This window comes from Sceloporus undulatus, chromosome 1 (genome assembly GCF_019175285.1).
Source record: "Sceloporus undulatus isolate JIND9_A2432 ecotype Alabama chromosome 1, SceUnd_v1.1, whole genome shotgun sequence".
In the NCBI taxonomy this organism is placed as follows: Eukaryota; Metazoa; Chordata; class Lepidosauria; order Squamata; family Phrynosomatidae; genus Sceloporus; species Sceloporus undulatus.
The window spans coordinates 15919324-15937124 of NC_056522.1; the positions used below are offsets into that span (position 1 = coordinate 15919324).

At 46.4% G+C, this 17801-nt stretch overlaps 1 protein-coding gene across 6 annotated transcripts in view; it reads left to right on the forward strand.

The window, feature by feature from the left end:
* Window positions 1–17801, forward strand: part of ASB3 (ankyrin repeat and SOCS box containing 3) — a 112751-nt gene that overhangs the window by 38538 nt on the left and 56412 nt on the right. For all 6 annotated transcript variants that reach the window (XR_006104581.1, XM_042474318.1, XM_042474361.1 and 3 more), the window contains 2 exons: window positions 4554–4759; window positions 13224–13382. Coding sequence is in view for 5 of the 6 variants with exons in the window: in XM_042474318.1 (XP_042330252.1) it covers window positions 4564–4759; window positions 13224–13382 (355 nt within the window). In the remaining variant the exon portion in view is untranslated. The remainder of the gene's footprint in view (window positions 1–4553; window positions 4760–13223; window positions 13383–17801) is intronic.

Genomic DNA, 17801 nt, shown 5'->3' on the forward strand with positions numbered 1-17801 from the left:
CGTAGGGGTCGAGCGTCTGCATGCCCCGCAACCCTCGTACGTGGCAGAGGTAGCATCATCATGGCGGCCACCGTGATGACTTCACACATGCTCTGCGTCCAAAAGGCATGGCATGTGCGTGACATTTCCATGCAGCCCCAGGTTACATATGGCGGCCTGGACGTGCCATGGGAAGGAGGTCCGAAATGGAGCTCCTTTTGGGCTCCGCATTGTTCCCGCAGCAACCAAACGGCTACAGGAATGATGCCAGGGAGAAGGGGCCAGGTGGCCCCTTTCTCCCATGGCTGTGGCTCCCGGGGTGTCCAGGGGCATGAAGCCCCAAGGACACCCCTTTTCTGCGCCACAGTAAAACTTTCTGTGGCCCGGAAAAACTTTGGATTGGGGCTGCAGGGCTGCCGATGAGGCTGCCCTGCCCCCAACCCAGAGATAAAAGGGGCGCTACAGACCCTTATCAATCTTTCAGTCAACCCATTTAAAAAATAATCAATTTAAATCATAGAATCATAGAGTTGGAAGAGACCGCAAGGGCCATCCAGTCTAACCCCCTGCCATGCAGGAACCCTCCATCAAAGCATCCCTGACAGATGGCCATCCAGCCTCTGTTTGAAGACCTCCAAGGAGGGAGACTCCACTACACTCCGAGGGAGTGCATTCCACTGTCAAACAGCCCTTACTGTCAGGAAGTTCCTCCTAATGTTGAGGTGGAATCTCTTTTCCTGGAGCTTGCATCCATTGCTCCAGGTCCTAGTCTCTGGAGCAGCAGAAAACAAGCTTGCTCCCTCCTCAATGTGACATCCCTTCAAGTATTTAAACAGGGCTATCATATCACCTCTTAACCTTCTCTTCTGAGTTTAAATCAAATTGAATCAATCAGTTTTAAAAAACGATCACTTTGCTTAATAGATTAGTGGGGTACAGAAATGTCAACTGCATACTACTTATTCAATTGCTAAAGTATTTGTGTGTGCCCTCAAGTCATTTCTGACTTAGGTGACCCAAGGTACATTAATTTTCAATTAATTTGTTTTAAAAACAATCAATTTAAATCAAATTAAATCAATCAATTTTAAAAATATTCACTTCGCTTAAAAGGTCAGTGGTGCACAGAAATGTCAACTGCATGCAACTTATTCAATTAGCAAAGTAGTCAAAGAAACATCTTGTGTGCCTTCAAGTTGTTTCTGACCTATGGCGACCCTAAGCCTGGCGAACCTTATCAATTGTTCAATCAACCCGTTTTAAAAATAATAATTTAAAATAATTTATTTAAAACGAAAAAAATTGTCTTCAGGCTAGGTGTATATGAAGGTATATATGAAACATAAATGGATTTCATATTTGGACTTGGGTCCCAGCTCCTAGATACCTTATTAAATATATTCAAATATTTCAAAATCTGAAAAATATTAGCTAGGCCAAGCATTTGGGGTATTCTCGCTTGGCCATGAAACCCCCGGATGACCTTGCACAAGTCACATGCTCTTAGCCACAGAGGAAGGGAATGGCAAACCACTGAATAAATCTTGCCACGAAAAACCCATGATAGGTTTGCTTTAGGGTCGCCATAAGTCAGAAACAACTTGAAGGTATATGACACACTCAGCCTATATAACACCAGCACCCCATGGTTACAATTGGAGGATGATCCCCATTTCACTCTGGTTCAGACAATGAACAGCTTCTGATATAAAACTAAGAGACCTGTGGTATATTTACAGCTATATCACATCATTTTTTGTATGCCATTTATGTTTGGATTAATAATAATAATAAAGATTTATTTATAGCCCTCCCAATCACGAAGAATCCGGGCGGGTTACAACAATAAAATACATCAATTACAATAGAGTTAAAAATCAAACCCTAGACCTACCCCCCCCCCATACCCAGTACTAAAACAGAATTAAACAATAATAGTATAAAAAACATTAAAAGCATTTTTAAAAAGGCAGAAGCATAGGCGGGGAAGAACAGACAAATGAGGGGACAATATCTCTATATCTGGGGAGGGTAACTAAGTTGGAAAGGCCTGCTGGAAGAGATCTGTCTTGAGTGCTTTCTTAAAAGGGTGGAAATGTGACGGATCTCCTCCGGCAGGTCGTTCCATAGTTTAGGAGCAGTAGTAGAGATTACACTACTCATTTTAAAATTACGATTGCCAGTAATGAGTTACAAGTAGAAAATGACAGGTTCACAGTGATAGAGGTAGTATGGTGGCATAGGGAATTATTCAGCTGACATATCAGCCACAAACCAGTGTGGTGTAGTGGTCTGACCCTGGGTTAGGACCCTAAAGACAAGTAGAAATCCCTATTCAGCCATGGAAACCCATTGGATGACTGTGGGCAAGTCATATTCTCTAGGCCTCAGGGGAAGGCAATGACAAATCCTCCTAAAGACAATATCTGTTGACAGAGAAAAATAAAGAGGGGGAAAAAGAGAAGGGAATGCAGTTGTGCAAAAATCCAAACCTAGCTAGCGACAAAGAACAAAAGACTGGTAACAAGTGCATTTATGATTCTCTTACTGTTGTGTGCCTTCAAATTGTTTCCAGTTTACAGCAACACTATGGCAAACACATCATGGGGTTTTCTTGGCAAGATTTGTTCAGAGGGGGATTTCTCTTTGCCTTCCTCTGAGGTTCAGAAAGTGCGTGACTTGCCTAAAATTATCCAGTAGATTTTTGTGACTGAGTGGGGATTCAAACTCTAGTCTCCAGAGTTGTGGTCCATCATTCAAACTTAGCTACTCAAACTAGTACAGCACACTGGCTCCCATGATTCTCTTACTGCCAAATGCCTCTTTCTTGTATTTTCATAGAGGTTTCTAAGGGTTTGACTACACATTGCAAAGCACCAACGTCCTTCATTAATTTACTTTTAAAAGAAAACAAAAGATACTGCTATTTTTTTAAAAAAAAATTCCCTAACACACACACACACGCACGCACGCACATGCACAGACAGACAGACATCTTGGAGATGGGACTCAGGTCTAAACACAAATTCATGTATATTTCATCTACACTTTATACACATAGCCTGAAGGCAATTTTATACAGGTTGAGTCTCCCTTATCTGGAATGCTTGGGACCAGAAATGTTTTGGATTTTGGGGTTTTTTGGGGGGATTTCAGAATACATGTATTTGCACATTTTACACAATACTTTAAATAATTTTCGGCATGAAACAAAGTTTGTGTACACGGCTATGACAGCCAAATAATTCCCTATGCCATAGTGTTACCTTTACTGCTGTGAAACTGTAATTTTCCACTTGCAGCTCAGGTGCAATCATTAAGAAGAGTAGTGTGGTGTTATATGTAATTCAAAAACAAATGGCATACAAAATAATGATGTTAAATAACTTTAAATATGCCACAGGTCTCTTAGTCTTATACATAAGCTGTTCATTATTGGAATCAGAGTGAAATTGAAATCATCTTCCCATTGTAAACAATGCTGGTGTTATGGAGATTGAGTTCACATTATCCGAAATGCTTGAGTCAAGAAGTGTTTTGGATTTCGAATATTTTTTGATTTTGGAATATGTTCATATACATAATGATGTATCTTGGAAGTGGGACTCATGTCTAAACATGAAATCCATTTAGAAGGCTTAGAACCAGACAGTTGGAAGTGACCACAAGGACCATCCAGTCCAATCCCCTGCCATGCAGGAACTCACCATCAAAGCACCTCCATGAATTTCATAGAGGTTTCTTAAGCAAGGCATACTCAAGAGGTTCATACATGCATTATACACATAGACTGAAGGTAGTTTTCTGCAATATTTTAAAATTTTGTGCATGAAACAAAGTTTGTATATACTGAACTTTCAGAAAGCAAAAGGGTCATTATCTCAGCCACCCAGGAAATATGTTGTGGATTTTAGAGCATTTTGGATTTTTGGCTAAGGAGTAAGTCTGGGAAATAAGATGGTGTGATACAAATATTTCTTGCCTATTATTTTGACTTCCATTTGAACAATCCAGTGCCTGAGAATAGGTGTGTATGTGAAACGAAGATATTTTGCCTACATCCCCCTCTACAGTATGCACCTGCTTAGAAGTAAATCCTGTTGAGTTTGCTCTCAGGTAAACTGCAGCCTCAGTATACTTTACATAGTTCTTATTGAAATTAAAGGGGCTTCTGATGAAATGTGGCAACATCAGTCTGTTAATTCTTCAAATGTTTTAATTTGTTATAGGTTGGAGACTCAGATCAATGAAGAATGATTATAGGATTTCACATCTTTTTCATCTAGGGCATGGCTAATCAGCAACAGTTTTCAGATTCAAAGCAGTTTGAAGTTAAGATTTCAAATGTCAGGGAGATACAAAGTCGTATCTTCATTACACATATTTGAGAAGACTTCATTAAAATGAATTTATAATAGAGGCTCCCATCAGATATGTTTGGCTGAGTAGATTTATACTCCAGTGGAGTGTAATGTTTGCTGAGAGAGTAAGTGTTGTTGACTTTCTGATCTCCGGTAGCTTTGAGGTGTATGTGTTTATTTTATTTTCCCTCCCTCCCTTTTCTGTTTTGTTAGATCTCTTAGAATGGATTTTACAGAGGCCTATTCTGACAGATGCTCTGCTGTTGGCCTTGCAGCAAGACAAGGTGATACCAAACGTTTGAAAAAACTCATCAGACAAGGATACAGTGTTGATGTTCCAGATAACCGGGGTTGGATGCCAATCCATGAGGCAGCCTTCCATAACACAAGCAAATGTCTGAAGCTCTTAATCGGCACAGGTGAGATATAATAGGGTTTTGCATGGAAAAATACAAATGAAGTAAGGAAGACAAGTTTCTGTTTCCATGGATTACACTGTGTTTTCCAGTATTGGAGTATGGAATGGCCCAAAAAAGTCAAAATTGTCAACAAGAATGTGGCATCTTTTTTAGCCCAAGATCTGAGTTTGATTTCAGAGAGGTTGTCTGCGTCTTCAGTACATTGATGGGTAGGGCTGAAATGGCACCCCCCCCCCCCACCCCCACCCCCCAATTATAAGTTATAAAACTTATTTCCGCTAGTAAGGAAGTCATACAATGGAAGGTCTTTTAGAGAAAAACCCTATACAGAACCCAGGAGACTGCCAGGTGATACTGCCATTGGGAAGGAGGCATGGCCATCTGTAAAAGCTGAGAGGGCCAGATGAGGACTCAGGACCTGAGGTTCCCCTTTCATGAACTACAGTGTAGTTGGCATTGATTTCTGAAGTAAGTACTCCAGAAATGTACAGAACTGACCTTGATTGTGGAAGGAGTGAATAACAGATCCCCTTCTCTGTAAGAGTCAAACTGTCTGCCAATTTGGGCTTCAGAGTTTAAATCCTGCTGGAATTCCAACCAGAATAGACCAGTTGAATCAGTTGTTGAGTGCTGAGTCCATGCAAATGTAAATCTGATTTATTCAGTGAAAATGCTCAAGTTGGGACTGTTGGTAGGATTCAGGCCCTTGAATGCAGAACCTCAGTAGATGATAGGTACCATGTAAGAGCTAAGAAGCTCTGCTACCTGTCATAAACTCTCAAGTTTAAATCTAATCTCTGACAGAGTTTGCACAGAAGCAGGAACTGTGGGAGGAAATTATAATGTGTGAGAGGAAGGCGGAGAAAGGGGAAGATGGAGTCAAGGAGCTTTTGTAAACTTATAACACTGTGGCACAGTCTGAGGTTACATGCAAACTGAGTTACTGTCTGGTGGACTAAGAATGGATTTACACTGTAAATAATGCAGTTTGACACCACTTTAACTACCATGCTCCATCTTACAGAATCTGGGACTTTATAAATTCATGAGGTCCTAGCACTCTTTGCCAGAGAAAGCTAAAGACCTTACAAAACTTCAAATCCCAGGATTCCATAGGCTGGAGCTACATCATTTAAAGTGGTGTCAAATTGCATTATTATGTACTCAAAATCTGTGTTAGTAAGGCCTTTGTGTGCTTTAAATTGTTGGCCAAGAGTCCATGTTTAATAGTTAATCTTTTCTTCATGGGATAATTCTGCCCATGACCAATCTGTGGCAAGAACAGGAATGGCAACTTGGTGACATCTAAGTAGTTTTGGTTATAGCTCTTTGTCTCTTATCAAAGGAGAGTATTAAAAATGTGATTTCTTCTTCGTGGTCTCTGCGAATCATACAAATGGGTTTCACTGCGCCTGCGCAGTGCTGCTCGGAACCTACTGGAATCACTGGGCAAAGTTTACTTTGCAACATATAGAAACTTTTTGGCGGTAACTCCGCCCACCCGTTATAAGGCCCCTGCCTTCCCGCTCTTTCCCCAGTTTCTTTTTTCCGCCGCGCTAGCTGCTTCAGGGAACTTCGCTCGCTTTAGCTTGCATTTGGAATCACTTCTCATCTTGACTTCGGACCGTTTTTCACCACTCTTTGTCTCCCGCCCCTGGTAACTTCGGACTCTCGGACTGTTGACCTCGCTTTGAATTCTCCTCTGGCTCTGACGACTTCGGAAATGCCTGCACCTTTCAAGAAGTGCGACATTTGCGGGGGCAAGGTGCCTGTCCAAGACTCGCACTCCTCCTGCCTGTTGTGCCTCGGCCAGAACCATGACCACAAGGCCTGCCTTGTCTGCAGATCTCTCTTCTCAGGCCCGGAAAAAACTGTGAGTCCCGGCTTACTTCGGCAATCGCCCTGGGCAAGGTGCAGGGGAGGTTCGCGCTTGTCATCTGTCTCGCCTTCTGCTCCCCCTGCTTCATCTAGGGCCGTGTGTCCAGTGTGACGTCCGCCAGGGCCGCCGTTTCCAGTGTGCTGGGTGTCCCGGCCGGGACAGTTCCTCCCACTACCTCCGATGTGGTTGTGGCTCGAAACCGCCCAGCGCCACCGACGAACCCTCCAAGCGCCCCCACAAGTCTTCGGGGACTGAGGGTTACCGAGCCGGCGTCCAAGTCTACAAAGAGACCGGGGCTCGCACGCGAGGAAGGAACGAGGCAGAGGTCAACTCGCCTCGCCTTCATCATCCAGGGCATCCAAGCAATCTCGCCACGCCCCTAAGCCGAGAGAACCGGCTGTGCTTTCGGGAGCAACCCACGTCCCGTCCTCTGACAGGGCAAGGTCCCCAAGACCCTCCTCATCTGGTGGCGGCTGTCCTCCTGGATCTTCCGGACAATCCTTTCTTTCCATCGGAGGAGGACCCCGAGGCCGGGAAAGAAGAGGCACCACGACAAGACGGGTCGTGACCCTGCCCCTAAAAAGTCCCAAGCCGTCCAAGGATCAGGCCGGTACCGACCCGCCTAAGGCGAAGGCAAGAGGCGTTCCCCTTCTAAAAGGCCCGCGCTTCCACTCCGGCAGCTCCCCTTGATCCAGAGCCTGGCCCGAGGTTCAGCTGACTCCGGTACCAGACACCCACCGCCTCAGCCACTATGGACTTTGTCCACGGGACAGAGGACACCGCTCCTCTTTCTCTGAAGAACAGTCGCCTCCCACTCCGGGAACGACGACTACGAGGACCCGCCCCGTAGACAGGAGATACCGGACCTATTCCTCGACACCCAATCGGCCAGTACTACATGTCGGTTACAGAGGACAGGGCAATTAGGGAGTTCACCAGACTGAACCCCTGTCCAACGGACCCTCAGCAGGGTACCTCGACCAGACGGGTCCCGACTGTCTCCGTCTACGAGAGGCCTCCATCCACCCTCACCGGCGCTCACGCTCCTCGACTGATCTCATCCCGGCCCCGAACGAGACCCCAAGTCCAGAGTGGCAGATGCCCTCTCCTCTGACTTGGACTCCCTGGAGGAGCCCTTGCCTCCGTCCGAGGCACCATCTGATGAAGATGTCCTCTGCGTGTCGGCTTCACCTCAGAGGTGCACAATCCTGAGCCGTCTTCCCCATCGGACGACGTCTGTTCCTTCAGTGAGCACGTCGTGAAGATGGCCAGGGCTCTCGACATCGAGCTCGCTTTCCCGGACAACGACGCTAGGATCCGGTGGAACGTCGAGTGCATGACGAGTTCCTACTCCAACCTGCTCCCTTTGCTTCCGTCACTGCAGACCATCGTCAAAAGGCTTGGGACTCCCCGGCCACCGTCTGCTCGTCTCGTAGGTGGAGTCTCTCTACATGGCTCCGGCAAGCTGTCCCTGGTTGGCCGACCACCCCAGGCCGAATTCGGCGATTGTGGAGGGACCCAACACAGCTTCGTTCCGAAGCAGGCAACCTCCCTGTCCCGACGGGAGAGCGAAGAATGGATGGCCTGGCCAAGAAGGCCTGCTCGGCAGCGGCCCTTGCGGTGAAGGCTGTCAACTACACCGCCTGCATGGGGGCCTACATCCAGACCCTCATGGAAAGGATCTCCCCCCTCATCCCGGACATTCCGGATGACATCCAGAGGTAGTTGGTCGAGGTCAGGGACGAGACCCACTCCATCGGAAGCTGGCTCATCACCACTTCCAGAAACATGGCTGACTGTGCAGGAAGGGCCATGTCTACATCCATGGCACTCAGACGACATGCTGGTTGACGGCCTCAGACCTCAACCTACCTCCATCAAGGCAGCCATTGAGGACATGCCGCTTGACGGGACCGGGCTCTTCCATGCTGAAACCGACGACCGCCTGAACAGGAAGTTCAGAATGAAGGGCGGCAAAGAAGCATGGCATGTCCTCCGCACCTGCTTCTCCATTCCGGAGCGTCAACGCCCGTGGCAGCGCGCAAGGTCAGTCACAGGGGACCTTCTCCGGGATCGGCAGTCCCAACAACAGGGCTCCCAGAGACGTCGCTTCCCCTCGCAGTCTTCCTCCTCCTCTGGAGCCTTCATGTCCACTCCCCCCCTTGGACCCTTCTCGACGAAGTGCGCACCTTGCTTGGAAAGGGGGCAATCTCCCTTTACCGCCCGACCAATGTCCTAGGGCCTTTTTCTCCAGTACTTCACGGTACGAAAGCGGATGGGGGCTCAGGCCATCCTGGACTTAAGACAATTGAACTTGTTCCTTGATTACTACGCCGTTTTCGATGATAACTTTGGCTTCCATTCTACCTCTCCTGCGCCAGGGCCTGTGGTTTGCGACCGTAGACCTGAAGGACGCCTACTTCCACATCGGGATCCGAGAGTCCACCGGAGATTCCTCGCCTTCGCTGTCGGCTCCGCCTCGTACCAATACAGCGTTCTTCCCTTTGGCTTGGCCACGGCTCCAAGGGTCTTCACAAAGTGCATGGCACCTGTGTGGCATACTGCATCAAAAGGGCTTCATGGTCTTTCCCTACCTGGACGACTGGCTGTTTGAGCCGAATGCCGACACGAGCTTGCAGGAGGCAGTCTCATTCGCCTTGCACCTCTTGGACTCCCTCAGCGCTGGTCTCAAAGGGAAAAGTCCCACTTCACAACGACCAGGCAGGTCAAGTTCATCGGGGCCATCCTCGACTCCGAAGTTGCTCCGCCTTTCTCCCTCGGACCGTTTCCAAGCCTTGACAGCGTCACTCAGGCCTTGCATCTCCCCACAGAAGGTGAGGGCCAGAGATGTCCAAGTCGCCCTAGGCCCATGGCATCGACAACGTTCGTCACCCTTGGCAAGACTTCTCTTCAACTCTGCTCCTGTTCCTCTCCGTCTTCTCTCCGATAGAGGACCCCCGTCCAGGTGGCTCACGGTCCGAGACCGACGCGCCTTCCCTGGTGGTGGTTGGTCCGCCGCAATGTCTGCACCGGGATGCCTTTTCGTCATCCCCAGTCGCAACTGACTCTGACAAACCGATGCATCCCTGGAGGGATGGGACGCTCACCTGCTCGACTTGGTTGTCAAAGCAGTGGTCCGCACAGGACAAGCTCCTCCACATCAACGCCTTAGAGATGCTGGCAGTGGAAAGGCATTGAGGCATTCGAGTTCGCCGTCACAGGAAAGGTGCTCCTCCTGAGGACGGACATACCACCGTGATGTATTACATCAACAACAAGGTGGCACCAGGTCCAAAACCCTGCTCGACCTCACACTCCGCATCTGGGACTGGTGCATCCAGAGACGCGTCCTCCTCCAGGCGATTCACCTTCCCGGGGAGGACAACGAGTTGGCAGATCGCCTCAGCAGATCTCCCTCGGTGTGCCACGAGTGGAGCTCATCCCGGACGGACAGCGACCTCTTCGGCCGGTGGGGAACCCCCGGATCGACTCTTCGCGACCAGGTGGACAGCCACTGTCCCCTGGTTCTGCTCCAGGAAGCGAATGGACGGATCCCTCGGAGACGCATTCGCCTTCCTCTGGACGGGGGAGTTCTCTAGCCTTTCCTCCGTTCCCTCTCATCATCAGGGTGGTGTCCAAGATGACGACGGACCGCTCGCATGCGATCCTGATCAACCCCGTGGTGGCCGAGACAGCCTGGTTCGCATCCTTCTCCACCTCTCCAGGAGATGCTTCCTCCGTCTCGACCCTCGTCCGGACTGCTGTCGATCCACGGACGGACGGATTCTCCACCCGGACATCGAGAGCCTGCCGCTGGTAGCCTGAGGAGTTCAGCCCTGCTGCCCTGCCGGAGGCAGTGAGGACGGTGATCCTTGGCTGCGAGGAAACCTTCCACCCACGGTCCTATGCCCTGAAGTGGAGAGATTTGGCCTCTTCCTCGACCGAAAGGGCTTGTCTCCTGCTCAGGTTTCCACTCCAGTTGTGCTGGAGTTTTTGATGGCACTTTTGGATGAGGGGCTGTCCCTCACATCTATCAAATGCTACCTGTCTGCCATTTGTGCCAAATACCAGTTCGGGGGAGGGTTTCCTTCTTCAAGGACCCCTTGGTGAAGGGGTTCCTTAAGGGATGTGTGCCAACCTGTATCCTCCTCTGTCGGTACCACCACGGCTTGGAGTTTGGAGACGGTACTGTCCGCCCTCCAATCCAGCCCTTTGAACCGATGGCCACAGCGGATTGAGACTAACTGACTTGGAAAACGCCTTTTCTTGTGGCCATCACCTCTGCCTGCCGTGCGGGCGAACTCTGTGCCTTACGGAGAGACCAGCCATTCCTGAGGTTCCACAAGGACAAGGTTGTCCTCTGCACGGACATTACTTTCCTGCCGAAGGTAGTGTCTGCTTTCCACATGTGCAAGACATTGTGTTGCCTACTCTCGCATCCAGCCCGACTTCGGATGGGAGCGACGCCTGCACTCTCTTGATGCCAGGAGAGCACTGGCGTTTTATTTGGACAGAACTGCTGCCTCCAGTCGGTCCGAGAGACTTTTCCAATGCTACTCGGAACCGAAGAAGGGGTTGCCGGTTTCAGCGCAGAGGTTTTCCAAATGGGTGGCTGGTACCATCCACCTCTGCTATGAACTTCTGGGCAAACCTCTCCCTGGCGGGGTTCGGTCTCATTCCACAAGGGCAATGTCAGCATCTTCTGCATTCCTGTCGGGGATTCCCTTGGAGGATGTCTGCAAGGCTGCTGTCTGGTCCCAACCTCTAACTTTTATTAAACATTATAGGTTGGACACCAGGGCCATCCGAGACGCAGCTTTCGGGAGGGTTGTGTTGGTTTCAGGGTTGCATTGATTGCACTACTGATAGTTTATGTGCCAGTGCTTATGTACATGTGTCACTGTTTTTACATTCTGTTGAATGTTGGTTGCACAGTGTCTATGGGACCGGTCTTGCATGACCTCTGCTCCCTCCTCAGGTTTAGCAATGTTATTGCTATGTTTGCCCTTTGCATGAACAAAAAAAGACTGGCTCTTTTTATGGTTCAAGGTGTTTATTATTGTAATAAATATACCTTTGGTTTACCATAGCTTTGGTTTCAGGACACTCCCTCCGCCGCTTACCTAAGCTTGTCAGTCTAAACCCATTTGTATGATTCGCAGAGACCACGAAGAAGAAGGACAGGTTGCTTACCTGTAACGGTATTTCTTTGAGTGGTCATCTGCGAATACATACAAATCCCACCCGTCCGTCCCCTCAGTGTCCTGCTCTCATTAGCTCTTTCCATCGCCTGCTTGGCGGAAAAATTGCGGAACTGGGGAAAGAGCGGGAAGGCAGGGGCCTTATAATGGGTGGGCGGAGTTACCGCCAAAAAGTTTCTATATGTTGCAAAGTAAACTTTGCCCAGTGATTCCAGTAGGTTCCGAGCAGCACTGCGCAGGCGCAGTGAAACCCATTTGTATGTATTCGCAGATTACCACTCGAAGAAATACCGTTACAGGTAAGCAACCTGTCCTTCTTTGTTGCAGTCTAATGTGGAGCAATCTATTGTAGCTGCTCCCACCTGTACCACCTCAGCCCTCGATTACGCTGCATTTGTAGATGACATGTTCACCAGCATAAACAGTTAAATATAGAGTAATACCTCTTGAACATACCTTAAAGCAGGAGAGGGAAAATTTTGGCTTTCCACACATTTTGGATTTCAACATCTGTACTATAATTTCAACACCTGTACAACACTTGTATATAGTTTTGGAGTTATAGTACAATATATTGAGAGGTCACCAGCTTGCAGAAAGGTTGTTTCAAGGCTTTCTGTTATGATTCTTCATCTTCTACCCCCTTTGTTTATATGCACCCAGTTTTGTTACCAGGAATGTGATGCCAGTTATTGGAAAGCTATTGGGTTTTCACATAAACACTGGTTTTCCAACCTTGTCATTGTATTCAGTGTCTTTGTAACTGTGAAAAGTCACCAGGTATCTGAAATTCTCTGCAAAATTTATTTAAATTTTATACCATTTTCCTCCCAATATGGGGATTGAAGGCAGCTGACAATTTGAGTTAAAACAGAATACAGTTAAAACAATGGATAGCACAAAAGTTTCCCCCCCAAAAAATCCAATGAAATGATCATATTAAAAACATGAATTTAAACCAGTTTTTAAAAGACAGTCAAACTATAACAATACTGATAAGAATACAAATACAAAACACCCCAATTAAATGACCTGCTCCAGATTGTAAACAGAGATGACTTCACCTGCTGGCCAAAAGAGAGCAGAGGGGGCCAACCTAGTTTCTCTTGGGAAGGAATTCTTAAGCCTGGGAGTAGCTGCTAAGAAGGTTCTCTCCTGTTTCCCCATCAAACATGCCTGTGATGGTTGTGGAACTGAAAGATCTTAAACTTTCAGATATGGCTTTCAGATAGTATGGACACATGCTGTATAGGGCTTTATACTCTTGAGTGCCAAAATGCTGTTCCCAGATGTAGAATGTAAAATAAGCTTCTCTCATTGATCTCACTTTAAAACAAGTGATTTAATGTTTAAAAAATATTTGCTTTTGTGTTTCCACATCCAGCACCTTCTGATAACTACATAAGATCAAAGACATTTGAAGGCACTTGTCCATTGCATCTTTCGGCAAGTCGAGGAAGCTTGGAATGTGCTGCTATACTTCTGGAATCTGGAGCTGATCCTAATGAGCTGACTAATGATGCAACAACACCTTTATTTTTAGGTAAGTACAGCCTGTGCTGGAAATAAGAATTACTGAGAGTATTAGATGACTGAATCTTAACTAGAGGTGTGCGAGAAATTCATTGCTCACATTTCAAGGTGAGCATACCATTTTGAACTTCCCAGACCTAGATGTTAATTGGAACAAAGTTTGCTCTCAAAGTCAGTACAATTCTAACATTTGTGATGTAATTGTCATACATACACAAAAACATACACAAAGTGTCTACATTTTGAAAAAATTGATACAAATATGCAAGTTTTAGAAAAATGCACATGGAAATTCATGCACATTATTTTAAAAGTCCATAAAAGCCCTGGTGGTACAGTGGTTAAATGCCTGTACTACAGCCACTCACTCACAAGCCACGAGTTGTGAGTTCAATACCAGCCAGGGGCTCAGGGTCAACTTAGCCTGGCATTCATCTGTAGGACGCTAAAATGAGTACCCAGCTTTTTGGAGGCAACACATTGTAAACTGCTTAGGAAGTGCTGAAGTGCACTGATAAGTGGTATAGAAATGTACTTGCTATTGCTATTGGTATGAAGATATATGCACACTTTCATTCAGACTGACACCCTCCCCAAAGTAATCAAGAAAAATAAGGGTGAAAAAAATGAAGTTCCAAAAAATTCCCCATTTCCTATCCCTAGCAATTTGTAAAATATAGGTTGTGCAGGTCTTTAAGCATGAAGCTGCTAGGCAAAAGAATTCATTAATGTTTCTGCCATGGAAGAATTCTCCCATCTGGGCTAATTGCGATGGAATTTTAGACTTTCATTCACTGAGTCATTCAAACAGCCTAGCATACTGTGTGCAAACCACTTTTCCATGTTGGAGGAGTTTTCCAAAGCAAATTATGATCTGACTAATGTGTCTGCGTGTTGTTACTTAAATTATAAGAATTTGAGAAATTCCACTGATAGAGAAGTCTTAATATATCTAACTGAGGTCTCTGAATTGATATTATATGTTAATGATAATAGGTAGTTTGGTATCTGCTTGTCCCCTCCTATGCTCACTCCCTTAAAAAAGCAGGTCTGTGGCCATATATTAGACAGAATCTCTTTCAAGAGCTAGAACATGATACCAGACGAATATACCTATCATTAGAAAATATGAAGTGACTACCTCAGGTAGCTATTTTTACAGATATATTTTACTTCATTTATTATTACTGCTAGATAATGAGGAGAGGTGTTTGTGGGATTTTTTTGCTTTAGATGTCAAAATTACTTGGCTGGCTTTGGCTATTCCATGCTTTGACTTGGCCAAGGGGAACAGGCCACTGATGTGCCTCATGCCTCAGACCACAAAATTTCTTGGGCTGACTGGGGACTTAAAGATTAAACCTGACCTAAAGATTAAACCTGACCTGTTCTGTTCATATAATCCTCTCCAGTGCAAGGTGGGCAAACTGTATTTTGTTTCTAAATTAAGGGCTTTCAAAAGAAAGTAAATGAGCTTGGTTTATCTGCCATGGGCTGTCCTGAAAGGGCAAATTTACAAAACATTTGGAAAGGAATTATACAAGAGTTTGATGCTTACTGGAGGAAATATAAAAAATAACAACAATGGATCTTTAAATAATTTAGGGCTAAGAATATTTGAAGTGTGTCAGCAGGTGTCAGTATTACCAAAGGAATGGTGAAATGCTGTATTGATTTTAAACAGCTAGCACTGAGTTGTATTCTCATAGAAAAAGGTGCACTTAACGTGTGTATGTGTGTGTTTGTGTGTGTCTGCAAAGAGGAGTGATAAAGTGAAATGGTTTTCTTCAGAAGGTTATTCTGTGGACTCTACATTTTGCAGCCATCTGTAATCTGGATTGTAAAACACTGAGGTGGGATTCATGGTGGCCAGATGTGGAAGAATATTGATGTATAGATGAGGTGTGCAGGGTGATCATGAGGCTAGGACAAGGAGGGAATCCTCTGGTGCTGGAAGATATGCAGTGGAAACAAGTTTTTTCTAGATGTTTGCACATGTGTGGACTCCCTGAAGGCCTTGATTAGAGGCTCTGTATATGATCTGTGGAGAAAACTTTCTGCTCATGTCCATCTTATGAATCTCTCAAGTAGCCAGGTCAGCTTTATCATTGCCATGCTTCTGTGGAGATGCAGCCACAGCACTGTCATCAGGTGTCTGGTTGTGATCCTCCATGTCATCTGATCCCTGGCTGAAGCCCTGGATGGAGTTTTTCCATTTCAGCCAACAGGCCATAAAACAACAAAGTGTGTATAAAACGCATAAAACATATAAAACATATAAAGCTTATTAAAATGGGGCTATAGAACAGATATTCATGACGTACTCGTAATATGTACATTTGTATATATACAGAAGCACTCACAGATGCATTAGATAATACTAAGCCATAAAACACATAGCCAAAATGGATATTTGTTTGGGTATTCAGAATATAAAAGATAAGGCTGTTCATTTACCGTATATTCCGGCATATAAGACGACCGGGCGTATAAGACGACCCCCAACTTTACAACTTAAAATAGAGTATTTGGGATATACTCACCGTATAAGACCACCCCTCTCTTCCACGATAAGTCAGAAAGGAGCTGAAGGCACACAACAACAACAACAACAACAACAACAGTGGCAGCAGAAAAGAAAGAGGGGGGAGGAGAAAAAAGGAGAAGGAGAAAGAAGAAAAGGAGAAGAAAGAAGAATAGGAAAAAGAGGATAAAAAGAAAAGGAGGAGGAGGAAGAGGAAAAGAAGAAGCGGAGGAGGAAGAGGGGGAGAAAGAATAAGAGTGAGAGGGGAAGAAAAAGTAGAGGAGGAGGAGGAGAAAAAGAAGAGGGGAAGAAGAAGAGGAGGAGGAGAAAGCAGAAGATTAAGGGGAAGAAAAAGAGGAGGAAGAGGAGGAGGAGGAGAAAGAAGAAGAGGAAGAGGGGAAGAAAAAGAAGGGGAGGAGAAGAAGAAGAAAAAGAAGAGGGGAAGAGGAGGAGAAAGAGGAAGGGCCTAGCTAGTTGGCTGCCTTCTCCCGAGGCAGGGGAGCCGCGAGGCATGTCCTCCGCCTCGGAGAAGGCCTTGCAACCATGGGCTCTCTTTAGGACCCAACCAGCTGGCTTGGCCTTCTGATAATGTCCCTAGAGTTGGAAGAGACCCAAGGGCCATCTAGTCCAACCCCATTCTGCCATGCAGCAAATCACAATCAAAGCATCCCCAACAGATGGCCATCCAGCCTCTGCTTAACAACCTCCAAAGAAGGAGACTCCAGTACACTCCGAGGAAAGAGTGTGTTCCACTTCTGAAATAGCATACACAACATTATTTCACTTGCCTCGACAACTCTTCCTGCCCTTCCTCTTGATGCATTTACACTGTAGAATTAATGCAGTTTGAAGCCACTTTAAGAGCCACTGCTCCATCCTATTGGAATCCTAGGATTTGTAATTTTATAAGGTCTTTTGCCTTCTCTGCCCAAAGAATGCGGGGGTGTGTGTGCTCCAAACTACAAATCCCAGGGATGCTGTATGGATGGAGCCGTGGCAGTTAAGTGGCTCCTATTGGAATTCTAGGATTTGTAGTTTTATAAAGCTTATAAAAACCTACAAATCCTATGCTTCTGTGTGGATGGAGCCATGACAATTAAAGTGGATGGCGCTTTCTACTTCTACAATGTAGATACACCGTGAGAGGCATGTGAGAAAGAAAGAAAGAAAGAAAGAAAGAAAGAAAGAAAGTGGGAAGCCTGGAAAAAGCCTCCAGACAGACTCTTAAGGAGCAGCCTGGCTGGTTTCTCTGCGCGCCAAGAGGAGTTGTTTTTCTTTTTCTCTCCAGTTAGCCAAAGAAAAGAAACAAAGGTCCAAAACACAGGGCAGCAATAGTCCAGTTTGAGAGGACTTTAACTGCCCTGGCCCAGTGCTAGGGAATCCTGGGAACTGGAGTTTATTGTGGCACCAGAGCTCTCTGACAGAGAAGGCTCAATCTCTCACAAAACTACATATCCCAGAATTCCCTAGCACTGAGCCAGAGCAGTTAAAGCAGTCTCAGACTGGATTATTGCTGCAGTGTGTTTTGGACTATAGTCTCCAGCCTGGCAACAAAAAGTGGGTCCTTGCTTCCTCCTTCCCAACCGACTGGGGAGCTCTCTCTTTCCCCCAACAGGGCTCCATCCTTCACAAGAGAAGGGAAGAGGAGAAGCAGAGGCAGAGGCAGAGTGCAGGAAACCCTCAGCTCCTTCTCTTGGGAAGGACTGAGCCTCAGGAGGGAAGGTAGAAAGACCTTCCCAGAGAGGAATGCCACCGCTTTCCCCCTGGGTGCCCGGGAAAAGGAGGACAGGAGGGGAAGGGAGAGGAGGGAGCAAGGAAGGAAGGAAGAGAAGAAAAGGAAGAAAAAGGGGAGGGAGAGAAGGAAGGAGGGAGGGAGGGAAGGAAGGAAGGAAGGAAGGAAGGAAG